The sequence below is a fragment of the Syngnathoides biaculeatus genome, chromosome 12 (assembly GCF_019802595.1).
Source record: "Syngnathoides biaculeatus isolate LvHL_M chromosome 12, ASM1980259v1, whole genome shotgun sequence".
In the NCBI taxonomy this organism is placed as follows: domain Eukaryota; kingdom Metazoa; phylum Chordata; class Actinopteri; order Syngnathiformes; family Syngnathidae; genus Syngnathoides; species Syngnathoides biaculeatus.
Window position 1 is genome coordinate 16,651,937 of NC_084651.1, and position 23,199 is coordinate 16,675,135.

The 23,199-nt window shown below is 40.8% G+C and overlaps 1 protein-coding gene across 3 annotated transcripts in view; it reads right to left on the minus strand.

Annotated features, from left to right (window-relative positions):
• cpeb3 (cytoplasmic polyadenylation element binding protein 3) overlaps positions 1 to 23,199 on the minus strand; it is a 45,064-nt gene that overhangs the window by 15,863 nt on the left and 6,002 nt on the right. For all 3 annotated transcript variants that reach the window (XM_061836397.1, XM_061836396.1, XM_061836398.1), the window contains exons 3-5: positions 18,636 to 18,720; positions 7,345 to 7,401; positions 331 to 498 (exon numbers count right to left, since the gene is read on the minus strand). In XM_061836397.1, coding sequence (XP_061692381.1) covers positions 331 to 498; positions 7,345 to 7,401; positions 18,636 to 18,720 — 310 coding nt within the window. The remainder of the gene's footprint in view (positions 1 to 330; positions 499 to 7,344; positions 7,402 to 18,635; positions 18,721 to 23,199) is intronic.

Below are 23,199 nucleotides of genomic sequence, written 5' to 3' on the forward strand. Positions count from 1 at the left end.
ATATATTCATTTACAATCACAGATATACATTACAATCGAAATAAGGACTACAAAATCATGCCAATCTAGATCTGCGGAAAAAAAAACCTTGAACACAACGATGGCTCGCTCAATTTGAGACAGACATCTGCCTTCACTAATCGGTCTGAGAGAAGTAGCAGTATTTTTTTTTTTTTTTTAATGAAAACAGTGCACTGTTTCCAATAGGAGATCATAATCTGATCCAGATCCACAATCTCTTCTTTGTTTCACTCTCAACCCCATTATCGAGCTAGAGCGACATGAAATCCTCCAAAGAAAAGGTAAACCAACTGAAAATAAATAATTTACCTTCATCTATATCTGGCGGTAGGCCTCCGACAAAGACCTTGCGGGAGTAGCGCTCCATTCGTTCTCCGTTCTGACAGTGGGTTGGAGAGTTCAGGCCAGGGGGCAAGGAAAGGTCACCATGGCCATCGTCAAGGAAGCCATCTTCAAAGGGAAAAAGGTAAGAACGACCTAGAGAAGGAGGAGAGGAAAGGTGAGGGGGAGGATAGCAGCCTACAAGATTGAGTGAAGAGCTAGGAAACAATGCGGGAATGTCACAGACCTACGCAAAGGCAAATATTCCACATCCTCCACAACTTCGGTACCACCGGATCTCGACTTTTACAATGCCCATCTGCAGTGAATCCACCTCATTCAAATGTCAATATTTTATAGTAATATTGCCTCCACAATAAGAATGCGCTGCCTCTGAAAGCTTACAGATCAACTTATTATCCAGAGCCCTTTATCGCTGCTTATACTTTACTGGTACAGCTCATTCCATTAGAAGAATGCCAAAGTAAATAGTAATAATTTGGTAGTTATATTTAAAAGAATTAAACTCTTACTAAAGAGGTTAAAGCAAATGAAGAGCCAAAATTCACCATGACTAGAAAATAGAATATTGCATAACAATCAAGGAACAAGGAAAATCATTTTTAAAGATAGAAATTAGGCAAGAATTGGCCCTCTGAAAAGTATTTTCGAAAGTGTTTAATGACTCTACAGGATATAACGTATGAGGAGTAATGTATGATAGGACCTTTCTAGTATCATCTAATTTATTGAGATATACTTGTATATCATACGATTCCCTCTGGAAAAAAATGGTTTAAGGATAATGTGTGGTTGGATGTTGCATATAGTAATAAAAAGGAGGAGGAATTACTCAAATTACCAGATACAAATTCCTTGTGTGTTATTCAAATATGAATATACTTGGCCAAAAATTATTATTCTGATTCTTACAATATGTGCCAAAACTGGCTTCAGGAGCAGGATGAAAATGTAATTGTTTCTCCCCTGACACAAAAAACTAAACCCTTACTTGGCAAATCAAAATGTCCTTCCATTTTCTAAAGTGCTTGCCCTGTTTGAGCTGGATCCTATCCCATCTTCCTTGGGCAAGAGATGGGGTACACCTCGGACTAGTTGCCAGCCAATCACAGGGCAGGGCAAAATATTTCGTACATTTGTCCTTTTCTCATACGTCAATCGAGGGAAAAAAAACTGTATGCTGATTTCCCATTATGAAAATTACTCACTTTACCACTGTAGTGTGTGCGTGCGTTTTTTATTTGTCGTATAGTGCCTTCAAGCAACTTGGGACAGCTAATGGTTGCTTTGCTTATCGAGCAGTTGACAACACGGCAAACTGGTCCTATGCAGTGAAAAAGCAGCATATCTATATCATTGCCATATGATACAAAGTTGAACGATTACCTTGAGTGGATGTGCTATGCATGTACAGAAGAATTAATTACATTTAGCACTTATTTGGTTAGCAAGGTAAAGATGCATGGGTTGGTGACTTGACACCAATCCCAGAGGACATTGATGTTTCATCTTGCAGGTGAATGGAAGAAGTAAGTAAAATTAAGATCAACAATTTCAAATGAATTACCTGACCTTTAAAAGTTAGCATCGACCTCCTTTTTGGAAGAAGTCAAATCCAAAGGTTGGTGCCAATTGCTGAGCTGCATCTCTGCGGCTAAATATTACTACAGTATTTTTCAGCATGATTTTGCTTAGTGAAACTAAGTAACACATTTTCTTACCCCGTTTTGGTGAAATAAAAGTGCATTTATTTGACTGATATAATCAATCACAGCACAGATGGGGAGGCCCTCATCTTCCAAGTGATATACAGTCATGGGCAAAGCAAGCAAGAGGCCAGAGAAAGAGCCACGTATTACCTCTTCTGCGGCCAAAGCTCCGGCCTTCTTGCCAGCAAAGTGGGCGAAAGAAAGACAGAGGAGAGGCAGATATGTCAGGGCATTAACACAGGTTATAGGGAAGAGATAAAGACATTTTGTAGAAAGAACACCAATCCAGGAACATCTCTATGGCAACTGGAAAAACACAGATAGCCACACCTAAGCTTGTTCAACTAAATGACGACTATTACGCTACAGCTGGTTGCAAACTGCACCACTTACCTTGGCAACAGTCTTATAGGTTCGGTTTAGTCATGGAAATCGTTGACATATTTAGTAGCGTAACACGTTACCGGAAATTGTCATCTAAGCTTAATGAACCTACAGCGGCTTACGTGTATGCTAATCTTCTGTGTTTATTCGCAAATGGGACAATCAAGCAGAGTATAAACAGGACTTAAGGTAGAGCTGGTTAGTCATTATCATGACCATGGTGAATTATTATGATTTGCTCTCTGCTCAGGAGTGAGAGACTGTGGATGAGTGGAAACTTCCCACAGGTGAAGGAAGGAGGGGAGGAGTGCAAGTGAGAGCAAAAATGCAGAATGGAGACTGAAGAACAAAAGGGAGACAGTGATCGCCAACCTTTTTTTTTTTTTTTTTTTTTTTTTTAAACAGTCACTTCTTGGGTACTGATGAATGTGAAAGTCTACCAGTTTGATACACAATTCGCAAATAAGTTTTACTCTAATTATTTGGGGATAAATAATTATTGGTGCACCTGCTAGCTTGTCATCACAAATGCTATGGTTTGGTGAGGTGCTACATTAATGACCTTTAAACTTTACTTTATTTTTTAAGCTATATTGTCATTTCCAAATGTATACCGATTTAACAAATTAAGTTAGATTCAGCTCACTGGTAAGTGGTGCTGTATATATATATTTTTTAAAGAATGGTAACGCAAAGAATTAGAAACAGCTCAATGGTATTTGTAGCCCAGGCTTGCGGGGCACTTATGGGATCCTTGGCAATTACCTGGTGCATGCAAGCACCATGGTGGTGACCCCCCTGGTCTATAGTATCGTGTACCTGTTAACATTGGACCCAGATATCGGCACCTTTGCTAGGGTTCAGAGAGGAGTAGTACAGTAAAGTTCACTGGAAGGTTGCTATGTGCACAGAGAACACTTGTATGTTAAAACGGCTCATCAGAGTGGAAGTGGGGAAAAACATTTAAAAATACAAAATTTCCTCCCTCATAAAACAAAAAAGACAACTTTAGAACATACGAGAACATTGACATTTTTATCATTCTTTAAATCCAAATCTAAAAGCGAGGGCAGGGAATAAATTACCCACTGCTAAAAGAGGTACTAAGTGGACAATGATTTATAACATAGCACTGGCAGTGGTAGAATATTTCTCATGGGATACATAGAATTCATTCAAATTAACCTTGTCTATACCCAAAAAAAGGCTCAACATGTCTCACTAAATGTTAACAGCAGGAGAGGAAAGAGTCCGTTTGGCTCCCTACCTCAAAAACAAATATAGGCTTTTGCATTACAACGAGGCCTTTGTAGGATTATTCTCAGAAAATATATTGTCTATGAGGCTCCTCTTCTTCACAGTGTTTTCATTAAAAAAGATCTGACTATCCAATCCCCCAAAACCTGGGCAGGCTGTCTGTATTGTAGAATTGCCCTTTCTCCCGCTAGCTTTGGCCATAACAAAGTCACCTAGCAACCAGGGAAACAGAAAGATACTGCAACAAGGAGTAGTGCGCAATCCTATGAAGGGGGATGGCAATAGATAATGAGTTGTAAACCTAGATCTCAGAGTTCAGAAATTGGGCAGGGATGAAACGAAGTTGGATGATTTCTTTGGATGCAATGTTTCTGACGTTTCCTGACTTGCACAGCTTCGAGGTGACAAAATAGAGGGGGCCGCAGATGCATTTATTACTCTGTCAAGCGTGCCACACCATTAATTAGGTCACGGACTGATACTTTATTCTGAGTTCAAGGGCTATCAGATAAAGTTTGTTCTCTTACGACGTCTCACAGCTTGAAGCTTCAAAGCTGATAGAATGACAAGAATAAGAAACTGTTGGTAAAACTATAAAATTTTAAACCAAACTTCCCAGCTGCACATTTCAGAGGTGAAAGCTAGTTCTGGTCTGACATCTTTGGAAGATCAGGGCAGATCTGTGCTTGCCCCTGTGTAATCCCATGACACAACAGTTAAACATCAATTCCAGACACATTCTCTGTGGATGTGACTATAAAAACAAAAACACAAGGAAGATGCAGTGTTGTCAAGAAAGCCATGTTAGACTTCTTGTCCCATGTCCCATAGCACTGCAGAATACTGACTATAGGAAATTGGGATTTTAATCAGCAGTTATTCTTTACATGAGAAGTGTTGACAAAGTTAAAACTGCGGTGTATCGTACCGCTCAAAACAATAAGTAATGAGTTTCTTAGAAGGGGATCTCCTCTATGAAAACTTCCATGCATCAATTCATTTGCTTCTGCTTAGCCAAGGTCAGGTCGTAGGGGCAGCAGCATAAGGAGGTAAGCTCAAAAACTTCCGTCTTTTCAGCCACTTTGTCCAGCTCTTCTGGAAGTATCCCAATGCCTTCACAACCCAGCTGAGAGAAGTAGTCTCTCGAGCACGTCCCGGGTCTTCCCCAGGGCCTCCTCCTGGTGGGATGTGTCCAGAACATGTCAGCAGGGAGGCTTCCAGGGTAATCCTAACCAGATGCCCAAGTCATCTTGTCTGGCTTCTCTCGATGCAGCTCGAGTCTGAGCACCTCCTGGATGACCAAGCTTGTCATCCTATCCCTAAGTAAGAGCCCTGCACCCTGCAGAGGAAACTTATATCTGGTGCTTTTGTTCTTATGATCACGACCTACTGCTCGTGACCATAGTTGAGAGTAGGATTGAACCTCAACCAGTAACTTTAGAGTTTTGCCTTTCAGCTTAGCTCTTTCACCATGAGAGACCGATAGAGAATACACATTTCTACAGATGGTGCAGTGATCCGTCTGTTAATATCCCACTCCATTCTTCCCTAACTTATAAGCAAAACCCCAAAATACTTGAACTCCTCCACTTGGGGCAGGATCTGTTCTCAGACTGAGGACCACAGCCTCGATATGAGGTGTTGCTTTTCATCCAAGCCAGTTCACACTTGGCGGTTAACTGCTCTAATGAACAAAATCACTGACAAAGCGCACCATTGGCAGAATTCAACTTTCAAGAAAAAAAATCTGATTGACTTCCGACAATGCGGACCAAACTTTGACACCAGTCACACAGGGACCGAAAAGCCTTTCTCAAAAAATATAATGGGCTCAGATAATAATGCATTCGGAATGGAAACCCGAATTTTTTATCTGGCTGGTCATCTACTTGCTGGTAAACAAAGAAAAGGATGAACATATTTTAGTCATACACACAGGAATACTTCGGGTGTCAGGGAACCCAGGTCCAAGTCAAGGGTGGGCAGTGTTTAGTGGCATGGATACGTCAACCAAATCATGATACATACAGTAATACTGTACTCACACACTGCAGTGTGTGGCATGTGACAGAAATAAGACCCACATGGGCAAAAAAAGCAAGACTTTCCTCACGCAGTGTAGTGCCAGCAGCATACCTTGCAATCACATTGAATTGCCATAAATGGCTTACATGTGTCGACGCATCCAAAGCGAGGGAAAAGCATGGCACTCCATTTATGCCCTTCACTTGTGTTTTTCTCACTTAATTTGCCATCTCCATTCAAAAGGTGGCATTGAAATAAAGTTCAGACTTCTTCCAACTTGTCATGAACGGCTCATGAATTGCTCACAGGATCATGTCTTTAATTCATTTGATCATCTTATCTTTATCTGAAGATTTCAAAAGTTCATTGGCTTCATCAATACTTTGGCAAATGCTGTTTGTGAGGGGATTTCAGTCCTTAAGTATTGCTCAAGAACCCGCAACTCAGCGCAGAATACGTTGTCTCCACTAAGGTGAACTCCTTTGTCCATTCGTGCTGAAATCTAAAGTACTCCTGATTCTTCTTTATTTTCACCATCTTCTTCATCAAAAGCTATCTGAAAATTTGATTAAAAAGATGGAAATTTACTTAGTGACCTCACAACAACGTGGCCAGGTTACCGCACTGTGAAATAAAAACTGAGACTGACCCTACTAGACCCGGAGGAAATGCTCATGTTGGCTCCAGCCACCCGCATTGCAGATGGATTCAAAGGCCTCAGAATGTTTTTATCTTTTGAACATTATTTTAACACTGTGATTTCTGTAATCTTTTAAAAATGTCAGCAGTTATTCACCATTTATTAAGACTTGTCAGCTAAAGATTTATCAGCAAGCCAAACGCAGTCCTCAAAAGAGCCACGTGGCTCGCGAGGCAAACGTTCCTGACCCCTGCTGTAGGGATTTACTAATTATTATTGCATGTTTTTGCAAGTAGTATAGTGCAGTTTTGTACACAACACACTGGTAAGAATTTTCCACAGTGGGTGGTAGTGTATTTGCGAAACACAAATGTCTTGTGAGAATGTTATTGCAGCGTTTCTTCTCCAATCACTTTTGTTTTCCTCCATATCGAAAACACAAAGCCACGGAGTCTTGATACAACATTGTTATAAAGCAAAGAAACGGGGGCAAATTAGAATTGACGTTACTTTACCAGATCATTTATGCTTGTCTGCTTCTGCCGTGTTGTTCAGGCTGATGTGCCTGTGCCAGATGTGTGGAAACTTAAAAAGTAAACCACTTCTGCCTCCAACTGCATTGGATTATTTACCTGAACCAAGAATAAAAAGACACCCAGACACTGCTAATGTGAACCATTCCATACCCGCTGTAATTGTCTGTCAACCAGTCAATGAACGTCAGTGTCTTGCTCCATTTGTAGTAATTATACAGTACGTCCCGATGCCAAATAGATACCCTCCCTCAACTAGACGACTGCTGCTCTTTGCAACTGAGTGAAGAAACACCCACACCTGTATGAGGAAATGCAGTAATTGTGCAATGCATACATCACAAAATACCTTGCAGTCAAGGAATATTAAAATGTAACCCTTTTGAGATAAATAAACCCCAACAGGATAACATCACAATGAAGCGCTGCTTACTGTTCAGTGGCATTATGTGTTCAGCTCCAGGATGGTGGAAATTAATGCCCATACGTCCTGGCAAAGAGGAAAAAAAAAAATGGAGTGAACAAAAAGGGAAAACACCTTTACGGCCATTAAGTTCTATCTGTTGTACTACTACTGACAATGGGAGAAAAGGAAATGATGAAACATCATACACGAAACAAATACACATTCATGAATATTAGAAAACGTTTATTTCCACATCTTTGATATGCATACACAGAAAACACGGGGAAATATGGGCAAACAGTTCTAAAATACTGGGATATTAACAGAGCCTTCATTCTACTATGGTGAAAAAGGCAGCCGCATTTCTTGGTGCTTTCCTGGGGGGGTGTGGGGGGGCGTCACTGTGGTTATTTTATTTTAGTCATTCTCAGAATCAGAATCATCCTTATTTTGTCAAATAAGTAAAAAACACAAGAAATTTGTCTCCGGTGGTTGGAGTCGCTCTAATACGACAAGAAACATCGAACTATGCCAGCTAGAGAACCAATTATTTCTCATGGCTGCATATTTTCTCACCGTCTCTTCTGAACATTAGCGTTACATACTATATTAGAATACGTCTCATTTGACTAAAAACACTGTCAAAATACAGTTTGCAGTACACAAAGACTTTTAAACTACAGGTAAGTAGGAGTATTATCCTCTAACTAAATATCTGCATCAATATAAGTAAGAATATACATGTAGTACTATTAGAATGCAATTTGCACAGTGATTCGTTGAGTTATTCTTTGTAAACCAGTAAGATCACTTGTGCAAAGGGCTGATAAGATGTTGTGGATTTAACCCTCGTGTGACATGGATTATTATTTGTTTTTTTTAGAGCCGGACCCGCTGCATGTTGATGACATGTCAACAAGACGGCATGTCAAAGTTACTGGATTTGGCTGCAGGACTAACAGTTGAATAAAGAAGATGGTGTCTTCGTGGCTAGCAGGCAACTCTTCCAAATACCAGTAGTTAGAACCGTTTGAAAATCAATATGACAGTACAGAGGGGAGGGCAATGGGTGCTAGCTGCAAGTCACACTCAAAACAACATGATAGTATTTGGTTTGGGGCCATATGTGCAAGCACACTGAAATTGTGACATGCATATTGCCTCTGGCATATGGAAATGAATGGCGTTGGGTAACGGTTCATGCTCTACGTTGTCATTTTATTTCCACAACCAAATTTCATGATGATTTGATGCTCACCACCTCCAATGGTCAGATCTGCAGAATCAAATGCTTTGGTCATCATATAGGGTGTTTCTTTTTTAGCTACTTATGGGCAAAGCCTCATGGTTAGTATGTTTGCCACACATTTCTGTGATTTGGGGTTTAAACCTGGGTTTAGGACTTTCTGTATAGAGTTTGCAAATTCTCACTGTGCTTGCTTGCGAGAGTTGTATCCAAATCAAAGAACCAAAATGAAGATTTTTGTCCATAGGGATGAATTTGAGTGTGAATGGTTATTTCTCTAAACAGTGGTACCTCTACTGACAACATTAATCCATTCCGGAAGTAATTTCGTAATGTGACTTTTTCGTAAGTAGAAGCAAGTCATACATGTAAATAGCGTAGTTCCATTCCAAGCCCCCCCAACACACCAAAAATAAGCATTCATAATGTAAAGAATAATAAAAATTATGTTCATTTACCTTTGGCGTTGGGAGACTATACAAAGAGAAGGGTGAGTGACAAGCAAAAGGCATTGTGGGGGACGGAGAAGGAGGCAAACGTTTGACAGCTGAGAGAAAGCATACGTACAAAATCTACGAATGCACGCACACCACTTCATTCCGCTAAGGTTTCTTGGGACCCATGGTGAAGAAAAATGAATAAATGTACAAAAAAACGAACAAAAAACTGGCAAAAAAGTTGTACTTTTCCAAAGTGTGTTAGCGTAAATTGGTGACAGTCGAGTATCCAAGGGAAACGCAAAGCATCATGGGAAAAGAGTGACGTGCCTCCTAGCCAATGGGATGCCAGGAAGATGGTATAATGACAGCCAATGGGAGAGGAGTTCTACGGCGCCACACAAACCAAGATACAGGATGTGCATCATGAGTAAAGAGTGACATTCCTCCTAGCCAATGGAATGCCAGGAACATACTACAGCAATAGCTAAAGGGAGAGTTACTCAATCACGCCACAGAAATCAAGATACAATGTTTACCTTCGGTGGAATTTAGGGGCTGTGAATCCGGCACCTATTTTTTCCTTTCGTATCCTGAATTTTCCTCGGTAACTAGAGACAATATTTTTCAGAGGAGGCGTTTCATTACCTGAATTTTTCCTTACTGGAGATGTCGTAAGTAGAGGAACCAGTGTATTTGTATTTACTGGTGAGCAGTCAAGGGTGGGTACCTCCTCCTCCCCAAATCTCAGCCGTTGATTTCCTTAACCTTAAAATAGCTGCGGGCATCTCCCATCTGCTCCCCGAGGAAGTTGAGTAGGAAAGCCAGAACCCCCCCCCCCCCCTCCTCTTGTTAGGCATCCTTGCAGTCAGATGAAATAAACATTTGTTAACCAGGATAGCAATTCAGTGTTGCCATTCAGTATACAACACCACTCTCTTTCCTTTCCTCTGTTACTTCCCTCTAGGTCCAAACTTAACCTTTCTGTGGCTGATTTTGATGCATTACCAAATGGTTGTAACAAATAGTCATCAATCGAGTACTGTTAGAATGAAGGAATCTGTTGAGTAAATCTCAACTCATACTGATGGCAGTCGCCAACATGAAAGTGCATTTGAAAGCGATCATGCTCTTGCCAGTGGAAGGGGGCAACGAGAATCCTTAAGAATCAAACCATTTTAGCCAAATCAGAAGCACTGAACAGGGGGCACTGGTGTGGGACAAAGGCTCAACAACGGAAGGGGTTGGACCAGGTTGTTTTTGGTCATCAGTGAACAAGTTTTGCCAGGTTGAAATGACGGTAGCCACACTTCGGTGTTGTATGGCAAGCCTTAACAGGGGCGTTCTTGGGTTTCAGTAACTTCCTGATTTGGATTCTTTATGGAAAAACATTACGGCAACCACTGTCTTGTGACATATTGAGTGGAGTTCTTTTTTCTGTGGAAAAAAAAAATCTCATCATATTCTAACTTTAAATAGGTATGATACATATGACAGCAGTAATGGTACTCGAATTCCACAGATTATGTCTTGAAATGATGAGATGCTTTTAGGCCCACTGTACACCGATCAAGATGGCCAAATGTGACAGAACTTGAAAATTTCAAGGATGGATGGATGAATGAATAAATACATAAAATGAAAGCGATTGGGGTCAGCGATTCACACCCACAGAGCAAGCGATAGACTATTGCACACAACCAATTCGCTGCAACAGAAAAACTGCAATGTTTGGGAAATGAGGTGCCACAAGGAAATTGTTTTTGTGTGCATAGAAATAGCCTTAGATATTTGAGTTTAGCTCATGAAAAGTAGTAGCAAAATGACAGTCTTGCGTTATGTTTTTGATGGAAAAAGAGTTTAGCTGTGACACTGGAAAAAAATGGCTGCATTGCCCCTATAAGATGCATCCATCGTATTGAGTAGGACCAGAGCATTCATTATTGAAGCAATACTGTGAAAAAAGGAGAACAATACTTACTAAGAGGCACCTGACATGGCTGGAAAGATTAAGCGGTATTTTCCACATTTGTCAGCATGACCTACTTCCTCCCATGCATACTTGCACCAACAACCTGGATTTGAACATCCATGTAATTAAAAGTAATTGAGCTAAACAACTGAGTAAGGAAAGCTTGTGTCCATGGTAAATAAAAATGTATGTAACCATTTGAGTCAAAGGTAACAAAAATAATTGTATGGATGTCGTCCATAGCTCCCTTTAGTCAGCTAGTACGAGAATCCAGTTGAGCCTGCTGCATAGTTATTCAAGAGGGGGGGGGGATTTAAATGATATCTGGACAAAACCTTTTTTTTTTCTGTCAAAACAAGCCAAGTAAACTTGTTTTGTCTCCTAGGTGAGACTAATCAAGTCATGATTGCACCAGGCATGACTTTTCCACCATAAAGTAACATAATCACTACGACAGTAGGATTTATTGGACATTGGTTCCAATCTATTTTTTTTTTTTTTTTTTTTTTTTTTTACAGCCAAACCCATCATCTTATCTTTAAGTAGTCATTAATGTTTTGAGTTGAAGGTCTTCCCTCTTCTGTTATGATAATCACGGTGTGATGTGCTAATAGGTCATGAGGTCAAGTCCAGCATGTCAGGCAAGTTAATTTTGACCTTTGACCCCATCTTTCTCCATGTGTTGACCATTTTGGATTGTACAGAGTGGCCTCATTGCAAAGTCAATCTGATACGGTGCTTTCATGCTCTCACACTTGACCCAAATGGCGCAACGAGGCATAACAGTGGTGGTATTACATTCAAGGTGTGACAGTATGTAAACAGGCTTCTGGTGGCTACGACTGATTTGACTTGTGTTGGGCCTTCTAAAACTCCTGAGACTCAGACTGTGTCAACTCATATCTACTGTACAAAGAAATGTTTTTGTCCACAAGGTAGAAAGTCAAACAGCAGCAGTATTTGGTCTCCTTCTACTTCTGATGACATATAACTTGTAGCAACTTCCATTTTGGTAATTTTAACATGATCAAAGATTGGAATCAATACTTCACACATGAAATCTCAAAATAGCCAATTAACCAATGAAAGAGGGTTCACGTCTTCAAAGCATTTTCAAATCAGCTGGTTAAAGGTCCACAACAGAATGTTAACTATTGTACAATGGTTCCCTTAGATGGTTTTAATAAGTGGTATTAATAGTCTTTACTAATTCAAGAAAATACAATAACCAATTTATGAGATGGAATTAAAACACATAAAAAACCTAATTGAACAAGCATAAAATATAGCTCTGTTTTGGGTTCCTAAACTTCAAATCTATGTAAATTTGATGTACTCTTACACTATCAATGCGAATAGTAAGTAATGCATGGAAAACATTGTGAGCGAAGCAAGTTGAGTGTGTGAGTGTATGTGCAGACGGATCACTGCACCATCTGTAGAAATGCGTATTCTCTATCGGTCTCTCATGGTGAAAGAGCTAAGCTGAAAGGCAAAACTCTAAAGTTACTGGTTGAGGTTCAATACTACTCTCAACTATGGTTACGAGCAGTAGGTCGTGATCATAAGAACAAAAGCACCAGATATAAGTTTCCTCTGCAGGGTGCAGGGCTCTTACTTAGGGATAGGATGACAAGCTTGGTCATCCAGGAGGTGCTCAGACTCGAGCCGCATCGAGAGAAGCCAGACAAGATGACTTGGGCATCTGGTTAGGATTACCCTGAAAGCCTCCCTGGTGACATGTTCTGGACACATCCCACCAGGAGGAGGCCCTGGGGAAGACACGGGACGTGCTCGAGAGACTACTTCTCTCAGCTGGGTTGTGAAGGCATTGGGATACTTCCAGAAGAGCTGGACAAACATTTTGAATATCTGGCTTGATAAGGTAAATTATGCGTGTGAGAGAGAGAGAATACTAGCACAAATGAATAGCCACTTGCTTAGCTACAAGTAGGACAAACTATTCAAAACCGTTTGATGCAGTGAAGTTCTACACCACAAGCAATATTCGTGACGTTGAGCCTGACCCATCGTGGCTTGCCAAAGCGAATCACTCCCGTGCAAGTGTGTGGGGGTTTATGTTAGCTAGTTCATTTCAACCATAACTAGCACGTGTCTGAAGATGCAATGCTGATGTACACGAATGTTGAAACATCCATGTGGGCCCTCACACAAGAGAGCATTAATTTCGTGATCTATCGCTTAAAAGCAAAGTGTCTCCGAGTGCATGTGTGAAATGCAAGTGAACTAGAAGTGCAAATGAGTGCTCATTGGGGGGAAGGGGGGAAGAGCCTCATCCAAAAAGGAAAAACGGCAGCGTGGGCAGGGGTCATCTCATATTCTTGAAAAGACTATGATTTTGCATCATAGTAGCTGAGTGTTGCTCTTCAAAATGCACAAGAACTCAACAAAATTAATACAAAAAATATATTTCAATCCCAGTGAGAGGTATGAATGTTTATGATAGGATAGACCCGAGTTGGACCCATGTGTTGGGAATGCCAAAACTGGCTCTGATCATTCAATTTGTTTGGTGGGATAAGTTGGTGGGCTATATACAGAAAGTGTGATTTCAGAGCAGTAATAAGGACAAGGGAGTTTTAGTTTAGGAGGGCTACATGAACAGGGTGGAGCTGCTCTGCGGTTGGCAGGGGAGCTACCAGCAGTTATATACCTCCCAGACAACCAGAATGGTAAACATGCAAATAAGGATGCACACCCATGTCTATGTACCACCCTCCCTCTGATTGAATTGATAAGTGCTGTAAGAATAATGAAGCAAGTACATGGTTGTGGAGGGAATAACCGGCTATTGAGATGTGCTACAGTATCTTAAACATCAAGACACCAAAAGACATAAATGGTAGATATTAGCCACATTTGTTTATTCGTAGACAGTCACATCACTGGGGACATATTTAAATAACTATTCTAGCTATATTCATTGGTCAACAATGATTACACCAGTTAGAGTTGGGCAAAAAAAAAAAGTCAGCCATCAATTGTTCTCCCACTTTAAAAGATAAGACCTCTAATTTCTATACCTAACCTATCAGAGGCAAAATGAGAGAAAATCCAGAAAATCACAGTCTGATTTTTATAGAATTTATTACCAAATTATCGTGGAACATTAGTATTTGATGAAGAACAAAAGTTCATCTCAATACCTTGTTAATATACCCAAAATGTTTTCTGTGAGGCTTCACAAGGTTTTCAGCCACTTGGTAGTATCTTGCCCCATTCCTCCATGCACATCTCGAGAGCAATGATGTTTTGGGGCTGTTGCTGGGCAACAGACTTCCAACTCCCTCCAAAGATTTTCTATGGGATTGAGATCTGGAGACTGGCTAGGACACTCCAGGACCTTGAAATGCTTTTTACGAAGCCACTTGTTCATTGCTCGGGTGATGTGTTTGGAATCGCTGTCATGCTGAAAGACCGAGCCACGATTCATTCTCAGTAACCTTGCTGCTGGAAGGAGGTTTTCGGTTTTCACTCAAATTCTCACGATATTCATTCATTCCTTTTACACTAATGAGTCGTCCTGGTGGCTTTGCAGAAAAACACTCTTACAAAGCACGAAGCTAAAAGGTTACGAGGTTATGTCCAGCATGCCCCCAATGCTTCAAAGTAGTTATGGTGGGTTTTATTTTTGGATGCAACTCAGAATTCTTTCTCCTCCAAACATGACAAGTTGAGTTTTTAGCAAAAAGTTCTATTTTGGTTTCATCTGACCATAAGACATTCTGCTAATCCTCATCTGAATCATCAAAATTCTCTCTCACAAACTTCATACAGGCCTGGACATGTACTGGCTTAAGCAGGGGACATATCTGACACTGCAGGATTTCAGTCCCTGGTGGCGAAGTGTGTTACTGATGGTAGACTTTGTTACTTTGGTCCCAGCTCTCCGCAGGTCATTCACTAGGTCCCCCGCAATTGTGGTTCTGGGATTTTTGCTCTCCATTCTTGTGATCATTTTGACCACACAGGGTGAGATCTTGCGTGGATCATTAGATCGAGAGACATTATGAATGGACTTGTATGTCTTCCTTTTTCTAATTGATCCCACAGTTGATTTCTTCACATCAAGCATCCTACCTATTGGAGATTCAGCCTTCCCAATATGGTGCAGGCCCACAATTTTGCTTCCGATGTCCTTTGACAGCTCTTTGGAGTTGACCGTAGTGGAGCTTGGAATGTGATTGTTTGAGGTTGTTTAAAGGTAGTTCCTATAAACAGAAATGTCTCTTGTTCTTGTTGCTATGTTGTTCCTTGTTTTTCATTCTGAATGTCATACCAGGGCAGCACTGACTGCCGGAGAAAAATTCCTTGTATGTTTTTACACACTTGGCCATTAAAGCTGATTCTGATTCTGATAATAAGCTCAAAAAGGGGCCCTTAATACAGAGGAGCGTCAAAGAAAAAGGTATACGTCTGTGAGAGCCAGACATTTCGCTTGTGTTTAGGTGACCAAATACTAATTTTCCACCCGAACTTGGTAATAAATTCTTGAAAAATTTGACAAGTCATGAATGCAGCGTCAGTGTGTCACTTTACTCCAAATGCGGCTATGTGTTTCTCTTCCTGCAAATACACATGCAGACAAAATGCACTGTAACTTTTGCAGTCAAGTTGAACGTCAGTTAGGAAACCAGGTCCCCTTCCATTATTATTTCAATTTTATTTTTAAATTTCCTTTTATCTGGAAATAATTTGTTAGTTTGGATTGGGTGATTTTAATTTCAATATGGAAAACAGCTTTGATCTGGTTAGTTCTTGGCGATATCACAGCATCTAGTGGCTTGAGATGGCCAAGTGTTCATAGTAATGTTGGGGTAGGATCCTGGGATCCCTTACTATCATTATGAAACACAATTGACCAAGCGAAGAATTGTTGGCCCACTAATAAGGAACATGATTTTACAGGGGACGTGGGTGAAAAGGGTGGAATATTTTAAGATTAGGCTCATCCTCTGGTGCCATTCACCAAACATTACGTTCATTGCTTGTACACATTCATTGATTGTTACATGATAAATGATGAATGTAGTTAAGCAATACTGTAAAAGATATCAAATTTGAATGGCTTGGAGGCAGCTGAGATCCCCTTGCTTAAAATCTGTAAATGCCGTGTTGCTTTTCAGCTGAGTAGAGGCGATGGGCACCAACCACAAGGTGGATAGGGACTTGAATACTAACATTTTACAGAAATCAGATCTGGTCATTTGCAAGACTTGTGCTTGTTTATTGCCTTTTGCAGTCAACTGACAGACTGCAGAGATCTCAAATTCAAACCATGTCAACAGACTCATTTTCACCTACATTATGCAAAAACTGTGGAACTAGTTGGATATTGATGGAACAGCAAATTTAAAGTGCTCCCATGTTTTGTAAACTTTACATTTGAATATTTTTGTGACTCTTTGTTTTGTAAACTATATTTAAAGATTCTGGAAATATGACAAGAGGTACAGCTCAGTACACACAGAGTGGTCATCTTACAATCACAAATGTGTCAAAAGAGACTAAGAGAGTCTAACGACACATACTGTACTGTACGCTGTACATTTCACATATAGTGTATACTTTATATTTTACAAGTTTTGAGACTTACTGGTCTTATCTGGAACTTTGGGTACTAAATTTGATGCCACATCATATGTAAATGTGAGTTGGTATGACAAAAGTCCTTGAATGCGGAAGATCATACAATTATAAAAGTTGCATTTAGAATGCCAGATCTTAATTCCTTTGCTTTTTAAAAACTTTATCTAATAAACAGCCATTGTTGTGTCATAATGCCCAAACAAATGCAAAATAAATGCATGGAAATGTAAACATGTATATGAATTAAGTACAGAAGGGAAGTGTCTCATAATTATATGGTTGCTCTTAATTATGATGCAGAAATTTGAAGATCAAACTGTTTATCAGTTATATAAATTTAAATCATTAAAGTGCCAAAATACAGGCTGTTTAGACTGCCATTGAGTGGCTCTATAATTTGGATTTAGTATAAAAAGGTCCATGCATCAAGGATGCATCCAAATCAGATGCTTCTGGGTCCTCTCAATACAGAGGAGCAGTGGCTCGACACTGAGCCTTCCCGGATGACCGAGCTTTTCACTCAATCTCTAAGGGAGACTCCGGACGCCCCGCGGAGGAAACTCATTTCGCCCGCTTGTATCTGAGATCTTGTTCTTTTGGTCATGACCTACAGCTCGTGACCATAGGTGAATTTAGGAACGCAGATTGACTGGTAAGTTGAGAGCTTCGACTTTCAACTTAGCTCCTTCATTACCACAACAGACTGGTACAAAGCCCGCATCAATGCAGACGCTGTCCTGATCCCGCTGTCGATCTCCCACTCCATTCTTCCCTCACTCCTGAAGAAGACCCCCGGATACTTGAACTGCTCCACTTGGGGAAGTATCTGATCCCCAACCCAGAGAGGGCACAACACCCTTTTTTGACTGAGGACCATGGTCTCAGATTTGAAGGTGCTAATTCTCATCGCAGCTGCTTCACAATCGGTTGAGAACCGCTCCAGTGAGAGTTAGAGATCACGGCTTGATGAAGCCAACAGAACCACATCGTTTGCAAAGAGCAGAAATGCAATACTGAGGCCACCAAACTGGACCCCGTTACGCTTCAGCTGCACCTAGGGATTGTGTTCATAAAAGTTCTGAACAATATCGGTGACAAAAGGCAGCCTTGGCAAAGTCCAACTCTCACCGGAAACGAGTCGGACTTACGGGGGGCAATGTGGACCAAACTCTGACACCGATTGTACAGGGACTGAAGTGCCCGTATCAGGGGGTTCAGTACCCCATACTCCTGAAGGACCCCCGACAAGACTGCCAGAGGGATGCAGTCAAACGCCTTCTCCAAGTCCACAAAACACATGTAGACTGATCGGGCGAACTCCCATGCACCCTCAAGGATCATATCGAGGGTGTCGAGCTTGTCCAATGTTCCACAGTCAGGACCAAAACTACATTGCTCCTCCTGAATCTGAGATTGGAGTTCCCGACGGACCCGCCTCTTCAGCACCTCTGAATAGACCTTACCAGGGAGCCTGAGGAGTGTGATTGCTTTAGTTGATTTCATTAAAATAAACAAAAAAAAAAAGAAAAAGAAAAAAATAAAACATACCTAGCTTTTGCCTTACAGGTGCCCGGAAAAGGGATCTCTGAAAACTAGATCTGACCCAGTTTTGTGTCCGCTTTGACCACATTTGGCTAAGACCGGCTCCTTTCCTCTGATTGGTTGCTTCCATTTAAAAGACACACTCGTTATGTTGACAGCGCTAGTTCAGGAATGGAAGGGAAGGCAGTGATCTTCGCTTAGTGATGTAGATAAGCTTGAGAAATTTGAACTTAAAAACGAACTTAGGAAAACATGGACAATTTTGTTCCATATTTCACGTTTACTGAGGCCCCATAAAGTCAATATTACATGCCAAATACTAGAAAAAAATAATTTGGTAAAATACGGCACCTTTAAGATCCATACAAGAGAGCGAAAGAAATTGAGGCAAAACAAAACCCACAATCTGTATGTATAACCAATGATGCAAGAATATTCCTCACATGCAAAATGATTCCTCCAAATAACAGCATAATAGCAAGTGGTAGGCCATCAGTAGGGTGAGCTTTACCTTTGTCGTGGTCGGTCCTTATCAATTCCATTAAGGAATTCTCCAAAGAGTGTAGGCTAAATGCATCAAAGGGCCTATTCCGGTCCTACAACAAAAACAAAAGAGAACATGTGTCACAACCTCTGCTGGCACACTCCATAGAAAAAAAAATGAATACAGGACTGAACAAAATACGTACATTAAAATAAACATCCAGAACCTCATCATCAATTATGGACAAAAAGTAGTGAACACCACCAATTTGCCGGGGACAGGGACCGGGGCCAGACCTCGAAAAGCGAAACTCCACAAATGATTCAGGGCCATTATAATCGCACTGAAGAAAATGAAACAAAAGTATATATATATATATATATATATATATATATATATACATACACACATATATATATTCACTATCTATGCTATGTTATCCATCTACATACTCGGTGTGTGTGTGTGTGTAACAATTTGTTTTCTTCCGCTTATCTGAGGTTGGGTCGTGGGGGGCAGCACCTTCAGCAGGCAGGGTCAGCTTTCCCTCTCCCAAAGCACTTTATCCAACTTTTCTAGGGGGATCATGAGGCGTTCCCAGGCGAGACAGTAGACATAGTCTCTCCAGCGTCTCCTAGATTATACCTGGGTTCTTCTCCTGGTGCGACATACCCGGAACACCTCACAAGGGAGGTGCCCTGGAAGCATCCTAAACAGATGCTCCAGCCACCTCATCTAGCTCCTCTTAATGCGGAGGAGCAGAGGCTCTACTCTGAGCTTCTCCCGGAAGAATGAACTTCTCACTCTATCTCTGAGAGAGAGAGAGTCCAGACACCATCCACAGGAAACTAATTTCGGTCGGTTGTTCTTTTGGTCCTGACCCACAACTCGTAACCATATGTGAGGGTAGGATTGTACATAGACCATTAAACTGAATGCTTCGCCAAGTCATTGTAGCTGAGCTCCAGAGATGCTGTCGGGACATGTTAGAAACATCTAGAAAGTCAGTCATCACTGCAACCCTCCACCAGTCGGAAGTTATTTGGCAGAGTGGCGCGATGGATGCCTCTCCTCAGTGGAAAACAAAAAACACCTGAGAGACTCCAAGATGGTGATAAATAGGATTCTCTGGTTTGATGAGACAAACTTTTTGGCCTTAATTCTAAGAGGTATGTGTGGAAAAATAGGCACTTTCCATCAGCTGTCCAATACAGTCCCAACAGTGACGCATGGTGGGGCAGCTTTATGTCGTGGGTATGATTTTTAGCTGGAGGGACAGGACAACTGGTTGAAATGAAATGAAAGTACAGGGATATCCTGCATGAAAACCTTCTACAAAGTGCTCAGGATCTCAGACTGGGCCAAAGGTTCACCATCAAACAAGACAATGACCCTAAGCACAATGACACTAAAATAACAAAGGAGTGGCTTCATGAGAAATCCGTGACTGTTTTTGAATAGTCCAGTCAGAGGCCTGACTTAAACCCCATTGAGCATCTCTAGAAAGACCTGAAAAGGGGTGCCCACCCCCGTTCATCATCCAACCTGAGAGAACGGCAGAGGATCTGCAAGGAGGAATGGCAAAGGAGCCCCAAATCCAGGTGTGAAAAACTCATTGTATCATTCCCCAAAAAGACTCATGGCTGTATTAGCTCAAAAGGGTGTTTTCTACTAAATACTAAGTAAAGGGTCTGAATACTTATGTCTTTGTGATATTTCCTTTTCTTTCCCAATTCAGTTTTCTTGGGGTGGGGAAAATATGTGTGTATGTACTTTAACGAGGAAAAAGTGAACAAATAATTCCGGCACATGGTTACATTATAACAGTGAAATTTTGAATGGTCTAAATCGTTTTCATAACCACTGTTTTCTGATTTAATCAAAGAAGAAGCAAAGTCTCTCTCTCTTTCTTTCTCTCTCTCTCTCTAACTCACTGATGAACCTAGCTGCTAAAGTGAGGTTGCTGAGGATCAGATGAACCAGTATGTTCCATTTTTGTCAGAATACCCAGGTGTTCTGAGAGGACTGGCTAACTTGGCTGGTGACCATTGTTCAAAGGGAAGACCTTCAAAGATGAAAACAATCAAAAGGGCTATCCTGAGTCCATCTGACTGGTTTTATGCAAAAGAGAAGGTTCTGAATCTGCCATCAGTGCGAAGGTGGTCTAGTTTTCATGGGTCACACACTGATTCAGTGTGGTCTTTGGTTGGCACAGATGACTAATCATGTGCTGCATATTCTGTCCTGGTGATGAACAAAACTTTTATAGAGATTTCCAATCTTGTGAGGCACATTAACTCCTCCCCCTTGGAAACCAGAACAACAATCGATCCTATGTTGAATGGCTTGAAGTCAAACCAAGCGCTAACAGCTGATCATACGCCTACTGTCTGTGAATGAATGATGACAGCGACATGTGTGCCAAAGGTGAGGGCTGAGAGAGTCCAAGCTGCATTGTTTGCACACCAACACTATTGTTGCGCTTTCGGCTGAGCATTCAAAAGTGTTATTCACCCGCACTCTGGACCCGACAGCCCCATGCAGATAAAAATCTGCCCACATGGTACAAACGCTAAATACTTAAAATGCTGAGCTTTTAGTTTTTTTGCCCTCTCTTCCTTAGTTATCAGTGTGTATGTGTGAGTTCATTGAGCTGAAGCTGGTCAAATGACATAAACACAAATTGCTCCCCACACAGATATTTATTTTATTTAATGCGACATAAGAACCCAAGAGGTCAAAATTAGCTGGTCTTTCCTCAACAATGAAATACATGAGGTTAGGCTAACCCTAACCTAAACCAAAGTATTGTGTCGTCCATAATTTAGTACAGGGGTGTCAAACTTATTTTTGTCGTGAGCCATATTGTAGTTACGGTTTCCTTCAGAAGGCCGTTATGACTGAAAACATAAACCTTTTATCGCCCCATCATATTTACACATGAAATTTATGAACTAGTTTTGGAATCAGAAATCAAGGATAATGGGGTTTTCCAACTATTGTTAATGTTTTGGTAAGCCAAAAATGCTTGCAATATCTCAATGTTATTTATGATATTACAATTTAAAATTTTTTGTACAGATTTTAACAAGAATCATAGAAGTTGGCACACATGATTCACCTTTGCGGGCCACATAAAATCATGTGGCAGGCCGGATCTGGCCCTTGGGCCTTGAGTTTGACATCGGTGATGTAGTACTTCTAACTATAATTTAAATAACACCGAAGAGAGCAAGTTGTACTCCTTACTTTGTCTGAAAACACTGCGCCCAACATAACTTTCTGCTGTCATCAAAATGTACACTGACAAGATTGAGCGAGCAAATGACAATCAGTTATTGTGAAGCCAACCACAACTGTGACAAGCAACAACAAGTCATAGTTATAATAACCACGGGGGGCAAAACTATCAAATAAATAGTGAATGTATTTTCAACCACATATTAAGATTGTATATGACATGAATCTTTATACTGTTTCAAATAACACAATTTCCCTGAAAAATAAAACAGTCAATTTCCATTTTCAAGAATCTGGCAAATGGTCACTAGGCGTTTTGGATTTGTTTAAGCGGAGACATTTAAGCTCTGCTCAGTATCCTAACCCCACTCCGGGGAGGGAACCGGTTTTCTAGAATGTTCCCAGAAGAGTTGCTAGTGTGTCTGCATCACATGACGTGCAGTATTCATTTTGTCACAAAATTAAAACTGGAACATCTCAAGTCTAATGGTAATAAAAACCTTCATAAAGGCCAAGGTTAAACTGACACTTACTCTATAGAACTAATATAATGCAAAATAAGATGCTGGAAAACAAGTCACACAACTTTTACAGGCGCCCTTCCGATGAATTAAAACTCCTAATGTTTTGCATGACCACCAGAGATCATTTGAATCCGTGTTTGAAGGTGAGATGAGACCTGAAGTGATGACAGTTGCAAATACCAAATTCCATCTCTTCATATCAGGGTATCTTCAGAGATATTCATGTGACTTTGTGACTTCATCCACACACTGATATGCTGAAAAGGATTCCATACATTCCCCACCTGTCTTGCGGCAACCAACAGGCCACTCAGTACACATCCGAGAATAGAAGATGTAAGAGTTCAACTGCGGCATTTGAAAAACAATGATGGTCCGATTTAGTAATAGCAAAAAAATGGATTGCTCATGCAAATATACACTGTAGATGTGGAAGCTGAGCTACTCACCTGTTGCAGGATTGCATCTGCCAAACGGGCAAAATGGCTACGGAGGTCATTTTGCGAATTCAGGGAGGAGTTGAGGCAAAAAGTTTTCCAATTTGTGATTTGGAAAACCAGAGACGAATTGAGATGGCTGAGTTTGTGGAAATACAGGTGCAAACCAGAAGGTCGAGTGGAGTTAGGGTTGTGAAGGCAAAACGAGAAACGGTAGGGAGGACACCTTAGCTTATGTATATTTTTAACATCCCACAAATAAAATTGACCACAACATACAACCTTTTCAGCAATTCCATTTGGGAGCTTTTGAACAATCCAAGGGGTGGCTTGGACCCAATCACAAAAAGGAGTCATGTCATATCACCTATAACAAAATGCCTTTCAATT